General features: G+C 39.4%; 2 protein-coding genes across 2 annotated transcripts; both read left to right on the top strand.

Moving 5' to 3' along the window:
* Window positions 1–1,746: 1,746 nt before the first annotated feature.
* Window positions 1,747–6,532, top strand: LOC127372582 (MICOS complex subunit Mic10-like). The gene is made up of 4 exons (XM_051416479.1): window positions 1,747–1,863; window positions 6,029–6,076; window positions 6,162–6,271; window positions 6,367–6,532. The coding sequence occupies exons 1-4, from the start codon at window positions 1,803–1,805 to the stop codon at window positions 6,373–6,375; spliced, it is 228 nt and encodes a 75-aa protein (XP_051272439.1). The 5' UTR covers window positions 1,747–1,802; the 3' UTR covers window positions 6,376–6,532.
* A 2,774-nt stretch (window positions 6,533–9,306) lies between these two features.
* Window positions 9,307–14,809, top strand: nbl1 (NBL1, DAN family BMP antagonist). Its single transcript, XM_051416472.1, has 4 exons — window positions 9,307–9,780; window positions 10,922–11,102; window positions 12,588–12,699; window positions 14,159–14,809. The coding sequence occupies exons 2-4, from the start codon at window positions 10,930–10,932 to the stop codon at window positions 14,438–14,440; spliced, it is 567 nt and encodes a 188-aa protein (XP_051272432.1). The 5' UTR covers window positions 9,307–9,780; window positions 10,922–10,929; the 3' UTR covers window positions 14,441–14,809.
* The last annotated feature ends 3,373 nt before the right edge of the window (window positions 14,810–18,182 follow it).

Below are 18,182 nucleotides of genomic sequence, written 5' to 3' on the forward strand. Positions count from 1 at the left end.
AGGAATGTCTAATTTTATTTTTATTGCTCAAAATCACAAATCACAGTTTGCCTCAGAGGTCAGTGCTCAGAGTGTTTCTGAGACAGCTGAAGAGGGTGTCTGCACCATCCTCTCATCCCCACTTTTAGATGGCATCGCAGCTGCCTCTGAAGCTTGTGGGCACTGCTGTGGGGTTGCGGAGAGGGCTGGTGGGGCGTTTTTGAAGAGTGGAGAGCAAACCCTAGGAGGCACGAGGTCTTTCCAGGGCAACTGACTCCTTCTGCTGCGGCTCAAACTTGTGAGTTTGGTGAGAGGAGTTTACCAGAGTGATACACAGCAGCAGAGAGAGAGGCAGACGGTTCGCTTTGTGTGTGTTCAAACTGCATATCCCAGCTTTAATGCTGAATGAAATCAGTCCCTGTAATGTAAAGGATGTCTTGTACTGCTGATCACACTGATAACACCCAACTCTGTCACATGTGCTTGGAGTGAGATTGCAGATTGCAACCAGCTCGCCTCACCCTCCCTTTCCCTTTTTCTAGAGCCAGTGTTTGGTTTGTCCGTTCTTGGCTACTGTAGAAATATGGCGGCTCAACATGGCGGACCTAGTAGAAGAGGACCTGCTCCCCCTGTAGATAAAAATGGCTCATTCGATGGTCAAAAACTCAACGATTTCTATTTTCAGTAAAAACATAAATATTAAATCACATTTCTGCCAATAGATCATCTTAAATGTTACAGATTGGACGTTTAAGTTACGTGTTTTGGTTTGCTGATTTTCAGGGAATAACCAGAAGTAATGTTTTTAATGTTGAACATTTCAGGGGGAGTTTATTTCTCTCCACTTCTAATAGTTTGGGTTAATGTTTTTACTTTGACTGTAGCTGCTATTTCTAAGGGGTTAATTATTGTGAAGTGTCTGAGCCTGTGCAAGTGTAGTTCTGTGTATTTATTTATTTTTTATTATTTATAAATATTTCAAATTTATGTCTCAACATCTCCATATCAAAGCTATCATGACATTGTACAAATGTACTTTCTGCCCTGAAGCCGTGCTTGCATCCTGGATTGTTTGTAAATGGGAAACCTGCTTGTAAACCTCACCAACATCTGTATATTATTGACTGTGTGTGGGAAGCAGCACTTTGGCTTTCAGCAACTAGTCTCGATTTGTGTTACTATGAACGAATCAAGTGTACTAGTAGAAATATGCCATATTAAGATTATATCACAGCCAAAACATATAAGAAAGATATTTAATCCAGTGGTAGATATTCTAGCATTAGAATTAAATGGGAACTGCTAGTTTTACATGCATCATTTCTTGTGCATTCACTATATGGGCAATGAAAACTATCAAGAAGTTGTAATATACAGAAGAACTTTTATCACATACAGTCAGATATACTGAATAACAGACTAAAATGACAGCGATAAAGTTATGATATTAGGTATAAATAAACTTTAAGTATTTTCACATTGAGAAATAAAGTAACATAAATATAAAGTGTGTGAATATGCAGGTTAAACTGTATGTCCTCACTATTCCTCCCCTATTGCTTGATTTAATGAATAAGATATCAAAAGTGATCACTGAACACCGATGGTATTTTAGGAGCTGAATGAAAAAAAGAAAAATAAACTGAAAGGAAAAAAACAACGTTTTTTGTTGTTGTTTTTTACTTTTATTAAAAGTTATTTTTGTTTGAATTAACAGTATAAAGCAGAATGATCAACACTGAAAGAAGGAGGCAGTCTGGTGACTTCACGTGACTTCATCTCACCCTCGCGATATTTTGCGGATCTTCCTGACAGCTGAAAACATGGCGGATGAACACGGACGGAAATGGGACCGCTGTCTTGCTGATACAGCCGTGAAAACAGGTTAATATCTCTTCGTACATGCCATGTAAATCATTGAACGGTGTCAGTAGACAATGTGCAGTATATTACACCTGGAAAACGAGCCCCGCCACAGGTCGAGGCTGCAGTCTTTGTCCTTTAGTGCGGGACATTAGTGGGACCATGCTTGGACAGTCTACTGAGGTCAGCTGTGAACTGAATGGATGAAACTAACATTAACGTTAGCTGTGTTTTTATTTGAGGTGGCATTATGATTAAAGAAGACTACATGGTCTTTTTTTATATATATATACCAGTAAGAGTGTGTTTGATTAACAGACTGTTCAATAAAGTCAGAATATGGAGGGTGTGTTACAGCCATAAAGGATCATTCTGTCTATTTTCAGCCCAATTTTCCTGATTCCCAGGACGTCTCATTTCTCCCCTCTCTCTCTCTCTCCATCACCCACAACTTAAATCACTTTTACAGTTAAATACCACCAAATAATATATGGTCTTACTCTAGGGGGTCATAATTCAGTTCAAAATCTAGCCCTTCAAAGTAAAGCATACCTCCAAAAGGCTGTTAAAATAAAAACATGCAGGGTACAAAATAACAGAAGCACCAGTTTTATTGAGACTGTCAGATTCAACTCAGACCACATCTGAACACTAACACTAAAACGCCTCAAGTCACATATTTGTCCATTTACATATTGATCTATTTCTGTTGTCTGTCAGACTGAGCACAACATGGTGATTGAATCCTGTCTTAGAAATCTAAATAATAATAATAATAGAATAATAACATCAGCTGTGCAGCGTGATAGTGTCCTATAGCAAATAGCTTTAAGTCAGATTCTTTAGGCCAGTGTTGGTGTTTGTTAAAGTTTTCCGTTTTTGTTTGGCATACGACATTATGATTTTTGAGTAATCTCCAGTTTTAATGTCTCTCTGTTGCTCCGGCAGTTCAGGAAACAACTGGAAAGTAGAAACAAAATAAATGAACATTTTAATAAAAATGATTTACCCAGAGGCATTGGTGAGATATTAGGATGGACAAACACCCTACAAACATGATTAACAAATAAAGTCTGCATTTAAAATGATATTTTTGCTAGATTTGCTCATTATCAGCAGGAAGAGAAAGAAGAGAGCAAACTGAGCAGTTTTACTCTCTTCTGTTCCTACTGTCACACTTAAAACAGTAATGAATATAACATTTACTTTAATTTCATTGTCATATTAAATGGACAATCCACAGTACTAAACAGTTCACAGCAGACATTTGAATAAAGCCATATATTGATTAACAACATAAATAGGTATTTTCAGACCATAATATTAAAACTAATAGATGTTTTGGTTCCATCCATCGGCTCTGTACTTGACTCAAGCTGCTGATGAAAACACTGCGTTACAGTGGAGAATATCACAGCGGGGTCTTTATGCAGGAGTTTATCTGTGGTATTTGAAAACTGTTCAAATGCCCTCAAATGCTTAGACTGGAAAACAATCTGTCCCAAAAGACATTTAATGACGTCAACTTCGGCACAATAAAATATGTTTCTTGCTGGGAGGAAAAACATCTGCATTGTGGCATTTCTTTGAGCTCGCTTGGTGCAGCAAACTGCCAGCTGTGCCAAGGTGTCTCTAGTAGTCAGAGAAACTCTGCAGCATATGTTCAGTTCGGGGGGTTGTTCAAAAGTTTCTTTTTTTGTTAGTTCTAACTGTCTATGATCATTCAGGAAGATGACATTTTGCTTATTTTGTGTAGCATTTGTAAGTGTGTTAATGACTCTGAGCTTTTCATTATAATGAATGATTCATTTTGAGACAATCTTATAATTCCTATAACCGATATGACCACATGAAAAGTCGGCATCCTTTAATGCCTCAACACTATATTTTATATGAAGTGCCACAGGTTCAGATTATTTCTGGATATCAAAAGAGACAAAGGAAGAGAGTTATTATAAACTGCCCAATGATTAAAGTGAATAGACTAAGAGAGAGGTCAGATCCAGCCTCTTTTTGTAAAGGGAAAGAAAAGTCCGTTGTGCATTTATGATAGGGAAGGAGACAATCCGCAATATCCTCTTCATAACAGGAAACTACAGTCAATATTAGAAACATCTGATTTTAGGAACTAAACAATATTGGAGTTAGACAGGCTAGTAATTTTCACTACCGTCTCATTTTTCTGTTTGTTAATAACCATGTCAATCATACTGTTGTTAAAAATGGCTGCATGTAAATAAACCGCTCAGATCTGTTATTCTGTGAACAGACCTTTTGATATTTGAGGTATTGAGTGCAACAGAAGCAGCATGACTCCAAATTTATCTTTTGAATATCCAGTGCGAAACATTTATGAGGATTTATTGGTAGAAATTGAATATGATATTCAGATCTATGTTTTTATTATTCTATAAAAACCTGAAAATAAGAATTTTTGTGTTTTTGTTACCTAAGAATGTTTTTTATCTACTGTGTGTTACCTTAAATGGAGCCCTTCATGTTTCTACTGTAGCCCAGAAGGGACAAACCAAACCCGGCTCTAGATAGGACCATTTCACAACAACCATAATTTCTCCTTTCTGCTTGGAAGGGGATGGTGAAGCGAGGGAGTTGCAGTCTGAAACTACGCCACTAGATGACACTAAATTCTACACACTGGTCGAACTAGGAGTCAAAAAAAAAATTCTTCTAAGAATGAATTATGTCTTTGGTATTTTTTCCTAATAGTCTTCAGTTCACTGGCACACTTCTGAGAAAACATCTTTTTTCCTACAAGATCTATGTGCTTTCACATCTCTATTTATCTCTAGATGCAGCCAACATGGCTCAAAAACTTGAGTAAGAGTAAGCTGTAAGGAGTGCTCTGCAATTAAAAGAAAATAATTTACTTTACTTCACAGTAATAACTCACCTAGTCATGTAAGGTAAGATTATATCTTTCATTCGTAAACATCATCCCCTCCAACACACAGAAACCTCATTAGTTCTACAAAGAAATGTGCTGTCACATTCATTTTACAGTTGCAATGTTGAGCAAAAGACATGTGCCAGAGTTATACCACTCAAGTTATATTTTTAACTAAATTCACAAAATGACTTTGATTGAAAATGAATGTCTTTATTGATGCCATTTCCAGAAAATACTTGAAATTATGAACAAATGAATAACAATGCAATTACTAGCTCTGCACTTTGTTTTCTGGCACAATCTTACTGCGTACTTTCTGGCCTGTGGGTTATACATTTCATTCTACTCCAGCACAAATGTTTTTGTTATAATCCATCCCCCTTGGAGATATCCAGACAAAGTTAAAGGATGCCAAAATGAGATGTTGATCTGCCCTCATATTTTGCCAATGCTTTTACTGTATTACTGTCAGTGGAAAATCAGAGGCTTCAAAAATATTCTGGCCGAAGAGCAAAGAACGACCGAGGCTGCAACAGACGGAGAACCTTAAATTTTAACTGAATCTGTGCTCGAAATGGATGCAGAGGACAATGATTTGTTGTTGATCTGTGCTGATAATGAGTGTATACGGGATCTTTTGTGGTCTTGTTTGACATTTGTAAGTTGTGTAATAGAGAACAGTCTGAGGGTTCTGGTTCAGGCAAATCGGTCATGCTGCATAGCTCCCTGAATCCAATTAAGAGTCGGAGGGGCCCAAATGGCTGTTTTTATGTGTTTTCTGTGCTGGCTGGCCTGCTGTTGGGTGTGGTGTGGCCTGCAGCGAGGTGAAGTTAAGCGCACAAACACATTCCTCCTCCAAGATCCTACGCTGGTCTGAGCCTTACCTGATGTGTGTGCACTCTTTGACCTATTACCTCTCCTGCCCTCTGTCTCATGGACACTGTCATTGCTCCCTTTGAACTCATTTCCCCCTCTCTTGCACCCCTTTTTACTGTTTTTCTTTCTTTCTTGGAAGTTTGTGCTCTTACTGCTTTTCCTCTCCCTCTCTTTTCTTAATGAGCAATGTCTTGCTAACTTGTGCCGTTTACCAACTCTTGCATCAAATCCTAATAGCGGCACCCCACTGACCTCATTACAACAGATTTACATCTATGCCAGCCAGTTTTTACACTGGATCAGACACGATCACATTACCTCAGTGCTTGAGTCAAATTATTTGAATGTGGAGTTTAATCACGTCACTCATACTTTCTTTTTTTTTTTTCTTCCTCTTTGCAGTAACTGGCCTTGGTGTGGGCATTATGTTCTCCGTCCTGTTCTTTAAACGTAAGTCCACTTTCTTAATGTAAATGTCAGATTTTTTGTAGGGTGTTCTTTTGGTAATCATATATTTGACTGTCCCCCCCCCCAGGTCGCACATGGCCTGTCTCATTGGGTTCAGGTTTGGGACTCGGCATGGGATATGCCAACTGCCAGCATGACTTCAGGTCACCATACCTGATTCATGGCCGTGTGGTTAAGGTGAGTACGGACGGGTAAGATGGTTAAGATATATTGTTTGTCAGAGGTTTGTGACACACTAACACATCATGGTTTCTGTGTGTGTTCATTTACAGGACCAGTAGTGAAGGACTGAAGATGAGAAGAAGTTTCTCATCTGTCGTGGTGTTGTCCTTGTTGTTTTGATGCTCATTTCTGTCCCGGCACTAATGTTGAACCATGCCCACATTGTGTTTATCAAAGGGCAGTCGATGTATATTTAATAAAGTGATATATGGAAAACTCTCTTTCTCTCTCTGTTTTTCTGTGTGCATGTTTGAGGAGAATGAAATGTGGTTTGGGGGTGGGAGGTAATTTTGTGTGTTAATGAGCTGGGAGACTCGAGCTCCTGCTGTTTTGGAATGAGGGCCAGGTTCAGCATCTGCAGCCCTGTTAGAGAGTGGGAGGAAGAAAAGTTGCACAGAATGATGGAATAAAGAAAATACAGTTGGTGGGAGACTAATGCTGGTGTTGAAAGAGACTTTAAAAGAAAGAAACTCATGTTTGCATTCATTTGTCATGTAGATGGTGTCAACCTATTTATAGATGTGGGTTTCTCTCAATACCATGAATGGGTAGATTCCTCTCTGCAGACAGGGAAGTAACACAGTCTGATCTTCACTCATGCTAGACCAAGCATTTGCACAGTATTTCATGCATCGTGGCCCTGTTGCGTGAGTTGGACAAGAGTCTTTGCTGTGACCGTGACTGTTTTCGTCACAGGGAGTTGGAAAAGCACACGTCTCCATATCAGGAGGAATCTCTTACGTCTTGTGTATTCATTGGCTGTACGTCTGTCCGCCGAGATTGTTTTGAGTGTGATTGATCACTTATGTGTGGTTGCATGGGCCTGCTAGGAGAGGAGAGGAGAGGGATTGTTTGTGTGAGCGTGTGCACGCGCACACATTTATCCAGCCCCCTGGTGAAGCAGAATCCGTGGAATGCAGAGGAATGCCATTTCTGGACTGGAGCTCGGTCTTATTACAAACAGGTGAGTTCTGCACTTTGCACTCTGAACATAACACATGGTTTACACTTTCACATGAAAGAAAACACTGGCGCATGCACGCTCTCTTTATTCTACACACACACACAATCATATTTTCCTTCTCCATCATAGTAACAGTTTTCCCAGCAATGTAAGCACATAATAAGCAATGTCAGAAATTAAGCCATGTCACTCGTCCCCTGTCCATTAAAATATTTGTTTGCAAGTGAAGCATGAAACGGATAGGGGTGCTTATGGACACAAGCCAGATTGAACACCTGTAAGCAAGGCTGCACTGGTAGGATGAAGTGCAGGAATGGGGTATGTGTGTGTGTGTGTGTGTGTGTGTGTGAGAGAGAGAGAGAGAGAGAGAGAGAGAGGGGGGGGGACCAGTGACACTGCTGAGGTGTAATAGGGCAACCAAAAACCCATAGGCCTTACCTGTCTGTGCCTGTCTGAAAACATCTCCATGATGAATCATAAGTACCAGACTAATAATGCTACTTAATCACATTTGTTCATCTAATGGCTCAGAACTGTTCAGTCAGGGTCGGTGAATGTGTGGCATGAAATATAAGACCAGACATGCCATGTGTGCTGCTGTTTGACTGCAGCTGCCGGAGCTGCTGCTGATGTTGCCTGAAAAGCCAATGAGCCTGGAATTTAAATGAGCTGATTTAGCTTTAAGTACTCTACGTGAGTGGAATTTCAAGACACATGTAATTTATTTTTCATTTTGAGCAACTATATAATTTGGAAATATTTTCTCCAATACAGCACATTTACAGCTGTTACCTACTTTGTGGCAGATAAAGGTTTTACATATGAAACATAACTCATGAAATATGATGCTGTAGTTCGAACTACCCATCAGTTGGCTGTGGCAGTATAGTTGTAGTTAAGACACTGGCACTGCAACAGCCACAACCACTGGGGGAGGAAGTATTCAGATCTTTTACCTAAAAGTAGCAACAACACGCTGTAAAAATACTTTAATCCTACATGTAAAAGTCCAAAGTATCATCAACAAAATGTACTTATAGGTATAAAACGTAATGCAGAAAATCTGTTAATGTATATCATATAATTATATTATTATTACTGATTATTATTTGTGTAAGTAGAATTTTACTGCTGTAGTCGGTAGAGGTGGACATCATTTTAAATTAATAATTTTAGCTTTATTGTTGGTTAGTTTAATGTGTAACAGTGAATTATATTTCATAACCTGATCATATGTTTTTGTATGTAAATTAATTAAATTCATGTCAAATAAATAATTCCCTGTTAAAATGTAGTTACGGTATAAAGTAAAATACTGCACAAGTATCTTAAATTTGCGTAAGTGTAGCACTACAATTAAATCTGTATAACGTTTACTATTGCTTCAAATTTGTTGTGTTTTTTCCCCTCTACAATCTGAATACCTCTTTCTCCACTGGATGCTAATGTCAGTAGTTTGGAGCCAGAAAAGACATTTACCAGTGGCTGACTTGAGCATCATATTCCACAACCCAAATGGTCGGGCCCATACTGGATTTTAAAGGAGCCCACTCACAGGTCACCAACACCAGGGAACCTCATGCCCTTTCAGCAAGTCATGAGTCAGCCAGTCGGTTTCATATTGAGGGGTCTTTAATTAGATCAAGTTGTCATGGGTTTATAGTTAAGCAACTTGCATCATTTCAACTTAAAGGTGCTTTTAATGTTGAGGGAAAAGTGTTAAATAAAGCGGACCAGGGCACTGACTCACATCTGTTTTCCAGTTGTATTGCAATTTCATACTGTTAGTAGTGTTTAAATTTTAAAATCTAAAAACACATGTCGGTAAAGCAAAGCCAGATGTGTCTGCAACGTTAGTGGATGGCTGTAAATGTGCACAATTGTTTATTAATCTTATTATATTTGCATTTTTGTCCTATAAATCTGATCTGCAGCCTCGGCTCGCTCCTGTATACTTAAGGAAACATTTGAAACCTCTCCCAACAAGTTTCCCCCCCTCCCCGTTTTGTTTCGTCCAGAAACGGCACAGCAGGACCCCTGTCGGAGGGCTCAACCGCGCCTAACCCCTGATTCAGAGTTTTACAACAAAAGGCAACAACTTGGAGAGTGTTTTTTTTTTTTTTTTTCTTTCTTTCTTGCAGTGGAGTTACAAGGGAATTTAACACTGGACGGGAACAGAACAAAGGGGAGGGACGGTCTGAGCTGATGGACTCGGAGATGAGATAGCGCACATAGTTACCCCATCTCCCCATCCTTCCCCGTCAGACGGACGGTTCTTTTTCTTTCCGGATGATGTAACTGTTTTATGACAGACTGGGCTCGGATTTATCCTCGCCACTCTCGCTGTGCTCATATTTTCCTTAATTATCAGCGCACGGTGATATCCGACGGCGAGCCGCATCCTCCGGTTTTGGGAACCCGTGTCCAGGTTTTGGAGAGGGGTCTCAGCGGGACGTTGCGCAGCGCTCAACTGGCTGTTACCCGGGGTCGGTGAGGGGTGGTAAGTGTCAATAACGACCGCTGTTGAGAGGCTCGTTATCCTTAAAGTACTTCACTACTCGAGTTTCAAAAGTAACGTTATCAGTACTCTAGTTACTGTAGTTAGTCGCCCTCAGAGAGCGGATTTAACAGCTTTGGGTACTTTTTGTTCTTTATACACTAAAGTTAAAGGTTATTTGCGACCTCTCCTACCTTCCGAAGTAACTGGAGGAAACCCCGTGAAAAAGAAAATCCGGCAAGAAATTGAGGTGGATATTGTGGTAAATAAAACAAAAGCCATAAAAGGAAGATTTCTTTAACCTCGAGAAAACTGACGTTAACGTGCGTTACTGCCAAATGGACAAATAACAAGTTTTTATTCGTCGTGACACACTGTAACGTGAACCCATTTAGAAACTTAGTAACTTATTCGTTACTGTAACGCGTTACTTTAACTATCCTCAGGTTGCTCAGACCTGTGAGGGTTTAAAGAAAGTATCCTGGACTCTTGAAGTCTTATTAAACAACACCCCCCCTCTCACAACAGCACACTCCAGCCTTTATCTGTTATATCTGCATACAATAGAGAGAGAGAGCCCTGCTGAGCCTGGTAGATGGGGCTGCTTGTGTCAGAGCCATATGGGAGAGCTGGAGAATGTGTAAAGGAGGCTACGTGGGTGACCACTGGACACTGTTTTATAAGCAGCAGGAGAAAGCGATTTTGTAGGTTGTAAATGACGTGACTGGTTGAGGCATTTTAAAAGAAGAGAGTGAACCAGAGCAGAGGACAGACTTTAGAGTCAGGTGGTATGGAGCAGACATTTGTCTCCCTCCCCCATTGGTCGTTTTGTCTCATTTTTGGGACAATATGAATCCAGTATGGTGTTCTCCAGGCAGCTGGTGATTCAGATAGTTAAGAAGTTATCTCTTTTAATTATTCAAATGAGCCAAACATGATCAAAAATAAAGCACAAGGACATGTTTCACCAGGAAGTTGTCAGTCCACATCTGCAGGGAAATGCAAAATTCAAATTTTGTATTGACTGTGAAACCAGACAATACCTGACCAGTCGAACCAGAAAACATGAAGAGATTCCCTTTGAGTGTGTGTTTTACAAGGTTAACAGAGCGATAACATGCTGTGGTTTTTTCTGCCCCTTTAGGTGCAGTCATGTGGCAGAGGATTCAGATTTGCTGCGCACTGTTTGCACTGTATTCAGCAGCACCGCCTGCACACATCAACCGCCTGGCGCTGTTCCCTGACAAGAGCGCCTGGTGCGAAGCCAAGAACATCACACAGATAGTCGGGCACACGGGATGTCAGCCTCGCTCTATTCAAAACAGGTCAGGATGAAGGCCCTCTCTGTCTCTCTCTCTCTCCCTCTGTCTGACAATCTGTCAGTGCAGCTGAAAAATGTGAATAGTCCGGAAATGTCTGGATGTCAATAAGTTGCATCCTCAGAGTTGTGTCTCATTCAGTCTGTAGGGAACAGAGGGGGGTTGGCACTCACAAAGCTTTGGGAACTTCAACTTACCACACAATAGTGATTTTGCATTTTATGGTCAGTTTACTACAAACACACATATGTTGTGTTATTACCAACCATACTTTTAAACATACATAGTATTTCAAGATATTTGTGTTTTGTGTTTCATTTTATTAAAAACTCCAGTTAAAGGTCCAGTGTGAAGGATTTAGTGGCATCTAGTGGTGTCGTTGCAGATCACAACTCTGTCTCTTCACCCTTCCCTTTCAAGCTCAAAGTATGATGGTCTCAAAATGCACGTAAAAAAACACACATACCCTTATCTAGAGCCAGTGTTTGGGTTGTTCTTTCTAGGCTACTGTAGAAACATGGCGGTTCAACATGGCAGACACCATGGAAGATGACCAGCAGCGTCTGTAGATAGAAATGGTCATTATATGGTAACAAAAACATGATTCTTATTATCAGGTGATTATACACTATTACCTTTATGACAATAGATCCTCCTAAATGTAACACGATGGACCTTTAAGTAGGAAAATCAACTTGCAGAAACTTGAAACTAATGTTACTAATGTGGCACCTTGTATTGTTGAAAAACTGCAGGCGCTGATATTATAAAAAAACACGGGTGAAATTCTTATGTTTCTTATTGTCTTTCAATTCTTTCTGACTTTCCTAACCTGTCTGTGGCCTTCAGCCTACTGAAACAACAGGTGGCCAATATATACTTTCATCTAAAACAAAGGCCAAATAGAAAACAGCTCAAGAAACAATAAATAGTGGAAAATTGCAGATTGTGTTCTGCTGTTGAATTGTTTCTCTAGTGAGTATTTACAGCAGCAAGATGGTGCATGTGGGACTAAAAATAAACTACAGAGCCGATGTTCATGTTAATGAAGGAACATGTCACTCAGTGCAACAAAGTGGCTCAGTGATGTGTTTTTAATAGTTTTTGCATACTGGAGGAATAAGCTATTTCAGGCTTTGGTTGACACAAGAAATATTTGTTTTCAGAAGGATCACTTCATGGTATTTGTTGACAGTAAAAAAAGAAATAGAACAGCAACAGACTTATCCATTAGTCAAGTGTTCCTGATCTGTAGTCAGTGGTAAAAACATGCAAATATAGCACTGTGGTCCTATTTCTATACACATCAGTATTTGTTCTCATCATCCTAATCATGATTTTAATTCATAATCAGAAGTTTTATAAATAACTAGTCTCTATTTTATGATTGTGTCTTCTTTGGCTATAAGGCATCCACAGCTCTTTCTTTCACAGGCATGAACGTCGTGTCTGTAAGCACAATGAAAATAATGAACTCTGTCCTCTTTACAGAGCTTGTCTGGGCCAGTGTTTCAGTTACAGCGTCCCCAACACGTTCCCACAGTCAACAGAGTCTCTGGTGCACTGTGACTCCTGCATGCCTGCCCAGACACAGTGGGAAGTGGTAAGAGTTATTGCACATTAGCTCATGTAGCAAGCACACACCAACACTGGCTTGTCAAACTCACACACAAACCACAAGTTTCCAGCATGAAAGATGGCAGTCACTCTTCGCTGGCGAACACAGAGCAGGGGGAAAAAAACATAAATGGAGGATTTTGAATAGATTTCTGTCACAGTTTCTGCGGTTTCCTATGAACCTTAAGCCTGTATTTGATATTCCTCTGAAGTTCATTGTCCCTCTTAGCCAGAAGGAATCCAGTCTTGCGACAACAAAGGCTTTGTAGTGAGGTGTATGTAGTTTGGAAAGCTGCCAGGTCAGCTAGGCGGGTGGGACCACAGGTGAGGTGGCCTCATGTTTCAGTGGAAAATATTGTATCTCTTGGAGTGCACAGTTGTTACCGGATAGATTAATTAATTTTCTTACAATTTTTGTTGCATGAGAAAGGGCAGGGAAAGTGCATTTACGGTCTCACCTTACTTCTAATTATCTGGAAATGGATGTTTATGTCTGTGGTCGTGATTGTTGTTGCAGGACTTTAAACAGAATTCAGTTTGAAACAAAACTGAGTCAGTCTCATGAAAGAAGATACTGCTCCATGCTGGTTTGGCACTTGTGGTTGATCTGTAAAAAATAGCTGAATGATCATTTTCAGTGGGTAATGATAACAGTGAGGGCAAGTTGTGTGAGATCTGGAGAGCTAGAAGAGCTTGTGCAACACTGAGGTTTACAGGGAGCTTGTGTATTTTCAGTTTATTTTATATTAATGTTTTTCTCAATATTCCTTAATCCAGTGATATTACAATGATGGTGCAATCGTTTTCTTAGCGTGAAAATACAGATTTGTGATTTTAACAAAGCGACAAAACGAGACAAAGGAGGGAAAGTTTGACGGGATCTGGGACCGCACACACACACACACACACACACACACACACACACACACACACACACACACACACACACATCCACATATAGCAGTAAGTGCACTTTGTTTTGTTGGGAAGGAAAGAAAGTATAACTAGGATTCAGCACAAACTTCAACTTATTGTGAAGGAAATTTAATTTGCAGACAGGTGTTAAACACAAGAATGTAATGATGACAATAAACAGCAACAATCAATAGTCAAGGACAAAAAAGCAATATGAAATGTACATGAAAGATAATATTATTAAAAAATAAATATACCTATAAAAAAAAGGAAAAAACAGTAGTAGATCAAACCAAAGAATAGAAACTTTATTGCCATTCCATATATAACAAAGTGGAAGATTTAAGACTAAGGCCAAATAGAGAGCCCGATAAAGTCCAGTTCCTGTCAGGTTAAAGTTTCAGGTGTGCACAGGGTCACTGAGGGTAAGTTTTGTGTGTGTGTGTGTGTGTGTGTGTGTGTGTGTGTGTGTGTGTGTGTGTGTGTGTGTGTGTGTGTGTGTGTGTGTGTGTGTGTGTGTGTGAGAACAGGTGACTCTGGAGTGCCCGGGCAGTGAAGACTCTCCTCGTGTGGATAAGCTGGTGGAGAGGATCTTCCACTGTAGCTGCCAGTCCTGCAGTAAGGAAGGTGCCCAGGAGGGGGCGGTGATGCAGCTGTATCCAGCAGACAACGTTCTGGACGCTCCGTCTTTATCTGACACCCTCAGCGGTGCTCAGTCTCACCCTCTGCCCCCTTCAGACACACACTCTAATAAGCATGCTCACCCACACACAGACCATCACACACTACCACATACATCAGACGGAGGGTAGGTTCATCATCTGACTCTTCTTGTCACTCATCTCTTCCGCCTCTCTACTCTCCTCCACACCGCATCCTTTGTACCAATCTGTAGTATTGTAAAGACACTTTGAAAATATGCCTTCACTTTGTGTTAAAAGGCATGCACACACACACACACACACACACACACACACACACACACACACACACACACATACACACAGTCACACATTCACAAAGTCATGCTATAAGATTAAAACACACCAGCCTATGCACTCTTTTTGTTTTGCTGATTTAAAAATGCCTATGTGTGCATCCAGACATGACTAAAGTCTGTTAATAAGCTGTAGTCTCATTACTTTTAATCTGCTTTAATGCAATAAATTCTATTGTTGTGATGACTGCCCTTGTGTCTTTTGTTGTATGAACTCAAGGACTAGTTAGCTCCCTCCTTTTCTTGTCACAGCGAGGCATTCACAAAAAATGGAGTTGGAGAAAGTGTCTTTTGTTGAAAGAAGTACCCACAAGTTCCTTTTACTCTTTCTAAAAATCAAGCAGTTTCTTTATATCATGTGGCTGCTGTGTGGGTTTGGGTCAGGGCACATGGTGTTTTTTAACTTTGATCAACAAAACTCGAGTCATGGACAAACATTTAATAGATGTTGGTGCCGCTTACTGGAGCACAGAAGAGCCTCATGATGGATAGAGTCCCTGCTGCTCACTGCTTCATTGGCCTGAATCTCACAGTGCCAGAAAGTTTGATGAGATGCTGCACAGACAAAGTTTTATCCAGATATTTTATTTATCCATGATTTTTAAAAAAAATGCTTTTTAAAGTCAAGATAATGCAAATATCAAGTGTGTATGAACTTAAAGTCCTTTCAGAAATGATCTGTGTTTACCAGCCCGAGCTGCAGTTGACACAAAGTAGGAGATATCTGCTTGATGTGGCTAACTCAGGCTGCTGATTTTGTCCCCTATCTCCACTGTAAACATGTTAGGAAGGGAGCAGTTCATTCCTTCATATGAACCAATTCCCTGAAGTACAATGTGGATTCAGAATGGAAAAAGTTACAGAGGGCCAATGGGATAATTTAAGAGATTAATTTCTCTTAATTAAGGTTCAAATAGGATAATTGGCAATAAAAGCTTTGTGGTATTAAGCAAACATAATATAACACACTCAAAGAAACATTATCTTAATAACTCCTTTTTAATGGGCCTGTAATTTCTGATTAATTCCTTCCACAAAGTCTTCTGGAGAGGGGGGTGTAATCTGGTACAAAAATTAAAGTATTAATTTCACTTAAGCACTAATATAACCTGGAGTTAACTCAGTGAGCAGGTCTGCTGAACATGGAGAAATATGTCTACACAAACAATACAATGCATGTCAACATAGAGTTTCAATAATTGTTGAACAATTAATAAATATCCTCTTGGGTTTCCTGGAGACTTAAAAGGATTTTGTTCTTCCAAGGAAATCCTTATTTTTTATATTTTCCCTGTATTATATGTATATACATAGTGCTGGATTTCATAGCTGTCTCCAGGAAAAGATCAGTCCTGTATTTTCAGTAGTACAATTGCAAACTGGGCTTTGATAATACTTTGTGTAATACTGACATGATGATGAACTCTTTACAGTAACAACACATAATTAATAATAATATTAATCTAATCACATAATTACTTGATAGCACAGGTAATAAAAGTGCGGCCATTGTGTCAAAGATAAGGCTGTTGAAATGATGACCTAATTACATCTATCAATACTAGAGAGACAGACTGATAGATAGATGATCTCATGTTAACAGGGTTCATAGTTGATGTTCATAGTTACTACTTGTTGGACTAAGATGAATTACCATGGCAACCAGCAGGATGCTGTTCAGTTAATGGATGGTGAGTGACCTCGTGTATTGGCTCGAGGTGGAGAGTGACAGAATCAGAGTTGCTACAGAAAAGCTTGATGGTGAAGAGAAAATGTTCAGTCTGTAGTCGGCTGGGCTACGACAAAATAAACAAATGGATCCCAGTCAATACCGAAGCGCCGGAGGACATTACCAAAGAGCATCACTTGAAGTGGCTGTGTTACAATTAGTTTAAAAAGTTCACAGACATTCCAGTAGATGTCAGCAGATGTTACAGGTAGAGTCTATAAAAGGTTATAAATACCTGGCCTCTTAACTTTTCAACTTCTCAGAACCAGATGACAAACAAACCTCTTTCCCAACCAGACTTCCCAGAACATCTCTCCCCTCCTTCATCAATCATCCCCTCATCTCTATCTCTACATCCAGGCAGTGTCTCTTCTTCCATTTCACGTCAGCTCTGTCCCATATCCTCCCATCTTTTTTCCCTTGTTCTGTGTAATTAAATTTGAACAGCGAAAGGTTGACTGTCTGTCTGTGCTGCAAAACAAATCGATCATCCCCTTATCTCGCGGCCACACAGCTGACAATGCTCGGAGATTGGTGAAAGGCAGACCGCAGAGGGAGAAACTCAGAGGGGCCTTTCTGAACATATCTTATTGTCATATATTAACTTGTTTTTCAGGCTTTGATTTCGTGGCTCTCCCTTTTAACTTTTGCTGTGTTTTGTTCTCACACAGGCAGACTTATATTCCACCTTGTACAGAACAGTACTCATTAATTTCCTCATTATGCATGTTTTCTGTCTCTTACAGTTTTTGGTTATTTTGATCTGTGGGGGAGTTACAGGTAAGCAATCTTTACAGTATGTGTGTAATCTTTCATTTAAGTGGGACCCTAATCTCATTTTCCTGAGATGTTATCTGATTATCTGACTACTCTGAAATGCATTTACTTAAGTGAACCTCAATAAAGGTCACTTGATAGGACAGATAACAAGATGAACTGGTCCACGAGCAGCCTTTGTAATAATTTAGTACGGCTTATTTTAGTTATTAGTGAACAGACAAATGTACCATACTATTAACATTGTCTCTATAGGATTAGTTAATTGTTAAAGAGTAACTTAAAATACAAGACTGAAAAACAGTGATGTCAGAGTGTACTGACACACCCTGAAGTACATCTCTACATCACTGTAGCAGGGTAAGAAGTTAGACCACTTTTTTTTTTTTTTTACCTTTTTAATCCTTTTTTTAAATTTGGTACATATTTATGGACTTATTAAATAAAGCTTCAATAAAATACTATTTTCTAGACCATTTTCTAATTACACCTACTTTATAAAGGGTAGATAAGTTGCAACTAATCTTATTGATTAGCATTTACTTTACTTTAATTCTTCATATATTAGTTATAAGCCACTAATAAGAACAACGTTTTGTTGCTGGTTATAAAAAAAAAATCCCTTTCTTTGGTTTCTATTTGGTAACAATGCATTCAAGTCATCAAGTGTTTGTTTTTTTCCAACAAAAATAAAAAATGTGAAGTTCCTAATAACGTTAATAAATTGGTCGATTTATTTATTTAAATATATATTTATTGATCCCATAGTCCCATAGTGGAGGAAGGTTTTCCACAACCAGGAACAAAAAAGTTGTTTCCCATTAATGTAAATGATAACTGATGTATGAACCAAACCATCAGCTGAAACGTATATAAAGCCTTTATACAGGGTCATGTTGTCTGAACGTGATACCCCACCCTGACCCACCCCTCTGTGGTCTTGTCTTACATTATGTGTTTTGCATGTTGGTTGTGGGGATGTTTTTCATATGTGCTCGGTTAAAAAAAGTATTTTAATCTTAAATATAACAGTTGTTTTTCTGGATGCTTT

The sequence above is a fragment of the Dicentrarchus labrax genome, unplaced genomic scaffold (assembly GCF_905237075.1).
Source record: "Dicentrarchus labrax unplaced genomic scaffold, dlabrax2021, whole genome shotgun sequence".
Taxonomy (NCBI): Eukaryota; Metazoa; Chordata; class Actinopteri; family Moronidae; genus Dicentrarchus; species Dicentrarchus labrax.

Bases quoted from the DNA above. Each gene is read 5' to 3' on its own strand.
- nbl1 (XM_051416472.1), top strand. From the start codon at position 10,930: ATGTGGCAGAGGATTCAGATTTGCTGCGCACTGTTTGCACTGTATTCA. The intron at 11,103-12,587 runs GTCAGGATGAAG...TCCTCTTTACAG, and splicing joins CCTCGCTCTATTCAAAACAG to AGCTTGTCTGGGCCAGTGTT. The intron at 12,700-14,158 runs GTAAGAGTTATT...GTGTGAGAACAG, and splicing joins CCCAGACACAGTGGGAAGTG to GTGACTCTGGAGTGCCCGGG.
- LOC127372582 (XM_051416479.1), top strand. From the start codon at position 1,803: ATGGCGGATGAACACGGACGGAAATGGGACCGCTGTCTTGCTGATACA. The intron at 1,864-6,028 runs GTTAATATCTCT...TCCTCTTTGCAG, and splicing joins TGATACAGCCGTGAAAACAG to TAACTGGCCTTGGTGTGGGC. The intron at 6,077-6,161 runs GTAAGTCCACTT...CCCCCCCCCCAG, and splicing joins CTCCGTCCTGTTCTTTAAAC to GTCGCACATGGCCTGTCTCA.